The following is a 7492-nucleotide window of genomic DNA, read 5'->3' as shown; positions in this document are numbered from 1 at the left end:
GCCTCATTCGCAGTGAGTGCATGAGCAAACATGGCTCGTTATGTTATGTTATGTGTACAGTATGATTGGGCGATGCTTACGCAATGCCAACTGTTCCTTCTCTCATACCCCGATGCTCTGTTGTAGTATAATCTTGGATTCAGGTAGTTATACATTTCACCACGGTTTCGGCAGCGATATAAACGCATTATGGCCACTTTTTCCGTGGTCCCTCCTTGCACATCATGATGCCATTGTGTGTACTGCAATTTCAAGTCAAAAGAATGGTAGACAACACGCAGCATGCAAGTGATCCATTCCCTGTGTCCCACCCAGACACCTAATGCATCACTACAGTGCTCTGTCACACACACACACACACACACACACACACACACACACACACACACACACACACACACACACACACACACACACACACACACACTACGCCAGCCTACACCCTTATGCTATGTCTGCAACGGGTTGATTAATTCATCCTTGCCCCCCCCCTGACAGGAGTAAGAGAGGCAGCAGAGTCAAAGGGCTGGACTATGGTTCTGGAACATGGCTTTGCGGCCCGCTCCCGGATCCTGGGAGCCCCCAGCAGCTACCTGGCGCTCCTGCTGCTCCTGTCTCTGCACGCCACCCAGGTGGTCCAGTCCGACATCGAGTTCCCCCGGGACCGCCACTTCTCATGGCGAGAAGGTAGGAAGCCTTGGACCCATCCGTCCGTCCGTCTGTTTTGTCTGTCTGTCTGTCCGTCGAGAAGGTGCCGGGCATGGTGGAAATTATACTACTGACAGATAGACGGACACTGATGGGTTACGCCCTTGGCGCGTGTTGGAGGTCACCTGGATGCAGGTGTTTAACACCTCCGTCCTATCTCGTTATGAGATCCATTACTCCTGCTGGCCTCAGGAAAATAATAATAATAAAAAATATATATCTATATATATATATACAGAGCTGGATCCATAATCTTTGGCACCAATTTCTGTGGCATTCCGATTGTGTAATTTATGCAGAGAGAAACACGGCCTAGGTGTTACTGGTGCGGTTGGCATAATAATACATGCTTCCCACACAACAATCAATCATCGGCCCTAAGTTGACAACCTCCACACTGTTATCTCCGTTATAATGATGTGTGTGCTGTGACATGACTATGTGATCGCCGGGAGCTCTGCGGTAAATAATGAATTCCAAGTGTTCACACCGCTGTGGAATTTGGAAGTTGCTTTATTGCTTTAGTTGGGTTTAGTTTTCTTTGTCTTCTGCTGTGGCACGAGCGTGTGCGACTTAAATTGCATTGCAGGTAGGCTGTCAGAACACGCCTGTCCTCACAGCATTTGGTGCAGTAGCCATTTAAACCGCACATTCATTACTTTTCACTTCCGCAGAGGTTCTACACGAGGGTCATGCGCTAAATTCAGTTCATCATTCAATGAGCATGGCGAAAAAAAAGGATGTACCCTGCTGGCAATGGGTTGTACTTTAGCCGTGTGCATGAGACAGGATGTAAAGAGAAGAGAAATAGATTACTTTCTTCAGCGAGGTGAAAGAAAAAGAATCAATGAGTTGTTTTAAAGTTGATTCGGACCGAAATCTTCACGTGTAAACAAATCCACCGCAGGAGATGTGTGCAAATGAGGCCGTGCTAATCTCTTCCCTGCTTGAGCACACAGGTTTGCTCTCTGGGTTGGTTTTGCCTCTCCTCAGTTAATATTAGCCATATTTTCAAAGAGCCAATAGCATCCATTGGATATCACAAAGTGTTTGAAGTTAATCTTACCATTCATTCTATTTCTCACTTCATAAACTCTCACAACCCCCCCCCCCCCAAAAAAAGTATTTTAGAAAATGGATTCGCCTCTCAAACAAAAGTCCCCACTTGCTGTGCAATTAGCACGTTCATTTCTCTCTGTGGATGAATAATGACGCTGCCTGAGTGGTAATAAAGGATTAATAAGTTCCCTTTTGAAAGAATATTTTCTAAAAAGGATGTCTTGCGTGCGGCTGGTGGGAGTGCGGCTCACACGCCCGCTCCGCGGAGCTGAGACGGTTTATAGGTTGTCACTTAAGTGAAGAATCAGGAAGTTCGCACAGTTCAGTCACATCACAGTTGAAGACACCTCGGTGCCAGAAAAACATAAATTTGATGTCTGCGGTGCATGTTAAAAGGTGTCATGGCTGAGTTATATCTTGCAAAGAATGTAGTTTACTTACTTTTCTTTGAAAAAAGGATTGATATGCCGCAGTATTATCAAGTTTGACAAAGTCTGACAACGTGTCCAAATTCGTATGAATTTTAAAGAATGTTTAATGGCTCTGCAGAGCTTGGATATCTTATCTTCAGTAGTATGTTTTAGTTAAAATCACAACTAAAGAAAGATAAAATAAGAAAATGCATTTGCAAGATTAAGGAGAGCCAAAGTTCTTTGTAAAAGATAAAATAGTATGTAATTCCCTTTGTTTCATTCAGATAATGAAGTCTTAGGGTTATCAGTGATATTAAAGCACAGTTCGTTACAATTGCCAATTGAAGCTTGAAGGGCAAGCTGCGGACCACAGTGAATGCAATTAAATACAATGTCATGTATGGTACAAAGCAGACATTGCGTTCCTGTTCTTTTTGCCCATTGTTCGCAAAAAGTGGTCACTGCTATTCATCCACTGATTTCGGGAGAGTAAAAATTCAAGCAAGTCCATACGTAGCATTCAATGACAATTGGTCGATAATCCTGTGTATTAAATGAAGCATTTCTTGCGTCTCATTTCGTGGAAGACCTTATTGAGCTCAAACTTGTTAAGGAAATAAAGTAATTTTCAAACGTGTGGTACGTCTATTGTGTTTATCCCAGCCTCTATCATTGCGGAGTAAATCTCTTGTCAGCCAGTGCCTCAACGCTAGGCTTAGCTTCAAGTCTTTGCATCAAACGAAGGCCTGTGGATCTATTTAGGATTGACCTTCATCGATATCTCAAAATGCAGGGGAATGACGCAGTGGACGCTGCGTCTATCAGAACAGTCTTTGAACTCTGTACAAAGAAATTACCCCTTTTTTAACAATCTTCCTCTGTGTTTCTACAGAGTCTGTTACTGGGCGTCTTTACATCACTGGGGTTGTGAATTGTCAGCGAATATTCTTTTTTAAATGTGATAACATGAAATTACCATGAACTTTCCACTACAAAATACCATATTTTATAATTGCACACTGCGTTGTTTCTCTGTTCAACGGCCTTTGAGATGGTGGTGACTAATACATTCACAACACTTGTCTGATGATTGCATGTTATTTGTGCCTTGTATTTCCTGCTGATTAACTTCCAGCACTCACATGTGACTTATCATATCATAACGACGGCAAATTGAAAGCAGCAGTATAACTAGTTGAGCTGCTGTTGGGTGTGTAGAGAGGATGGGAGCTTTCAATGGCCTGTCAGAAAAGCAATGGACTTCTGAAAGTTGGCAGGTTTATTGCCCACTGAGTACACGCTCCAGCTTTCCTAGATGAGTTCAGGACAACCATATTGCCATCTGAACCCATGTGTGCACCTTGCAAATTCCGCTCCTTGAATCTCTAAGGAAATATATGAAGGGGTGCTATGAGAGGAAGAGTAAACATCCACACCCCAGAGCAGCTTTCTATTCGATTGATATGGACATCTCACTCTGAGCATAGCAACCAGAGGAGACCAGGTTACTTCAATGTCGGCTTCAGTCTTTTCACTTTTTGTCATCTTTAGTGTAATTTTCTAGAATATAATTTTGAACACAAACGCTATGTTTATATTTCATTATTGGCTTGTAGGGTCTTTTTTGAAACCTGGTTAGGAGCTGTTTATTTTACAAGCTCATTCTGGATGGGTGTACAAAAGGCCCAATAAGGACCTCGCTCCCAACAAGGGATAGTACAATAGTTTTAATCAGAGAACTTCCAACTGACAAGGCATCTAGTGCATCGAGAGAGGACACACACATTTTTCTTTGGGTTTATTTGTGACCTGGGGTTGCTTGTGTTGCATTTGCACAAAAGCTAAAAAAAAAGTATAATAGACAACGAATAAATTCACCTTCTTTACAAAGACACAGACAAACAGGACAGGATCATTAAATGGCCGGGCCTCTTGTTGTAATATTCCGGACTGATTGCTTGCTTTGGACATATTTCAAGAATTAGCAAGCACTGGGCTTGATATTTATGCAGTGCCTATATTTCCTTGGTGATTGTTTGTTTTTACTCAAAGATTTCATTATTTTATTGTTAGGACGACACATCAGGCTTTACATCTGTTGTGAATCTAAATGAATTCAACGCAAGCGATTTAAGTACCCTGGGACCTGCCTCAGGAACCGATCAACCAACCAACCAACCAATCAAAGCAAGCAATTCCCAGACCCTCACCCGTGCCAGAATGCTCATTTAATTCCAGGTTTATACCAAATGCACTGCAATATTATTGGACAGCCGGTAGCATAAATTAAACAATGTTTAGGTTGTGTCATTGCTCTCCTGAAGATTCTGTTGCGAATGTAAATATATTGAGAAACCGTTTGTATTTGATGTTAAGTGTTGCTGCCCTGCCCTGGTACGGTTTATATATACCATACCTCTGCAAAAGAAAGATTTGCAGAGATATGGTATATATCGTGCAGTGTTTTTATTATTCATTATTCAATCAAATATGAGGAAGCCATGTAAGCAAATTAGCTTTACAGTTGGACTGGTTTTGTGCTTTTTCTGCTTTGTTGCAGATTTCTGTAACATATTTTCAGTGCTGGTAGAAGTATGATATCACAATTTATTGTTGCCAATGTTACAGTCACAACTTTGAGCATAAGGACCTAATTGTGAAACCAACTTTTTGTCTCATTCAACCAGAACATAATCCAATAATCATTCGCATAACGGACACATAAACAGCTTGCAGTCGGTTTGTTTCTGGTAGATGGAGCCATAAGCTGCGTTTGTTAAGTTTCTGTACCTAGCCCGGTGATCAAATGCTCTCATTCTTGGTGTACTCATTTTCCACCGTCCTCTTTGAAGTGGTTAACAATGTTCATTGCAAGATGGGTAAACATTATCACACAGGAGGTCACAGTGCCTCTCCCCCCCTTCCCTCCCCCCTCCCTCCCTCCCTCCCTCCCTCCCTCAACTTAACTCAAAAAGGCCACACTGCAAGGAACAGCGGTTTTTCAGTTGAAAGGCCTTTTTCTATCAAAACTACTGTGCTGTATTATATCAGTATATTATCAGTGTATTATATCAATGATTAAGAACTCACGCTCCAGGATTCCATTGATGGGGCTGTCAGTGATTGGAAGAAGCCCATAATGACCCCCAAAAGCAAAGTGGCATTGTGTAACAAGGTAATTTTCCAAACCCAATCAAATATAATATAAATTGAACAAGATTACAGAATATCTTTATTTAAGTTAATTCAAAATCAATGTCAGCAAAGTCATTTTATGGCATATTTTGGGCACAATTTTGAGGTATTTAATGCTACACGGCTAGCAAAGGCGCCAATGGCAATGTCGTTATTTTTTCTACTTTTAGTTATTGCACATCTTTTTGAGTTCATGACTCATAATAATATGATATTGTTGCACACTGCTGTGCCTTAATTTAATAAGTAAAGAGAGTTCTTTCCCCTACCTTATGTGACTACCCAAACCTAAACATAGCAATGTGTGAATCAGCATGTTCTGTAATTTTCGGGAAGGGAGACCTAATAATATTTCCCATGGAACTCGTTCACTTTTCGACGCATATTTCATTACATTTACACTAAAGGGCTTTTGGGATCCAGTGGTGTAATAGTATTTTTAAATTACACACATTAGCAGATGAAAAAGCGTCAGGAGAATGTTGGCGGATTAGGCCTATGAGATGGGTAATGTGCAAGTACTCGTAAATTGATCAGTCTCTAAACGGCTTCAGATGTGACCACTACAAGCTCAGCACTTTGCTACAATTGAAGTCGAACATAAAACCCTTTAAAGACGGCCTCCTCAGATACACCACAGACCTGGCCTCTCCATCACAGATCGATCAGCACTATTGAATTTTATTACACACTTTCACAAAATGTTTTGGATTTACATTTGAAAGCAAAATAAATGTTGGATGGCTGTTCTTCCATCATGGTTTCTCTGTGTAAGCAGGTTTAATTCAATGATATAAATAGGAATGTCCAGAGCAAAGTTGATTGGCAGCCTTTAATACTAATCCCCTACTGCATGTGCTTTCAACAGAAAAATGGTTTTAAATCTTCGACCTACGGACCGCAAAAGAAAATAAATGTGTCTTTCGGAAAATTATTTCTTTATATCAGGGTAGCTATGTTGTCTTTTCAGACATCTATAGTTCTACATCATGGTCAAAATAAGTAAATGGCCTCGCAGTAGTTTAGAGTTTAGCTCTGTCAGAAAGCAACACCTCATATAATGTGGAGTCTAAGATCTATAGATCTGCAGCATAGATCTAAACTAAGAAGTATCACACAATAAAACATGTTCAGCATCTATGCTATGTTCCAAAAGTAGTTTTTAAAACGAGAGTTTGACGTGGATGGCACGAACACACTTTCATACATACATTTGCATTTATCCGTCTTTACATGCAGTCTATTGTTGTGTTTTATGTAACGCTTTCAAGGTGTCCTCTGCTCCATTCACACCGTGTCAATTATGCAGCGTGGCATTACAAACCCGGCAAATCGTCCTCAAATGTGCACAAATGCTCGTCAAAAAAATATACGTTTTTTATCTCTCCTGCCTCCCATGGGGAGGCTGCATCTAGTCCACAGAGTCTGCCTGATTAGGAACAAGGTCAGAGAAGAAAACAACATTTCAAAGTTCACTATCGATCTGCGGCTAAAAGATACGGCTCCAATTAGCGCCTCTATTTTTCAACCCCTTTGTAAAAAAAAACAGCACATTTGTTCTCCTAACCAACGCACTGCGTGGAGACACAGAGGAAACGCAGGCAGCAGAAAGTGAATACCTTCAGAAACCAATGCATGCTCTAAATTTAGATCCCTTTAGTTCTCGGTTGCCGTTGAGGCCGTGGTGTTGGTTTGTGTGGGGGAGCTAGCTAGGGACTCGTGGGGAGTGGGCATGCTTGCTATCAAAGCGAGTCAAAAGCGAACTTTGAGGGCCATGTTCAAGGTGCCCTCGCCATTGACCGTCCGATCTCTGTCTGAGCGCACCGCCGCCGCCGCAGCTTAGCCCAGCGCGGCACTTCCTGGCACAGGGAGGACTTGTTTGAGGTCGTCATGAAAAAGATGGCGACCAGTCTCACGAGGGCCACAAGGCAAAGAATTTCCAAGCAAGTCAGATCAGACAGTTCAGTCCCATGAGAGAATCCCAGGAGCAGAGTTGGCTTTCAGAGCAGCCCCCCCCCTGCTCCCCTGTTTAGAAATCCTTTGCAAGTTACGCGTCAAAGGGGTGAATGGGTGGGGGGGCTTATATCAACCTTATGCGAAGAACTTTCAAGATTATC

The 7492-nt window shown here is 42.0% G+C and overlaps 1 protein-coding gene across 1 annotated transcript in view; it reads left to right on the top strand.

The window, feature by feature from the left end:
* Positions 1-533: 533 nt before the first annotated feature.
* thsd7ba (thrombospondin, type I, domain containing 7Ba) overlaps positions 534-7492 on the top strand; it is a 115565-nt gene continuing 108606 nt past the window's right edge. The window contains exon 1 of the mRNA XM_056580342.1: positions 534-687. Within this exon, the coding sequence (XP_056436317.1) occupies positions 534-687 (154 nt within the window). The remainder of the gene's footprint in view (positions 688-7492) is intronic.

Source organism: Gadus chalcogrammus, chromosome 20 (genome assembly GCF_026213295.1).
Source record: "Gadus chalcogrammus isolate NIFS_2021 chromosome 20, NIFS_Gcha_1.0, whole genome shotgun sequence".
Classification (NCBI taxonomy): Eukaryota; Metazoa; Chordata; class Actinopteri; order Gadiformes; family Gadidae; genus Gadus; species Gadus chalcogrammus.
Note: the sequence above shows the minus strand (reverse complement) of the source record. Positions and strands in the feature narration are given on the sequence as shown.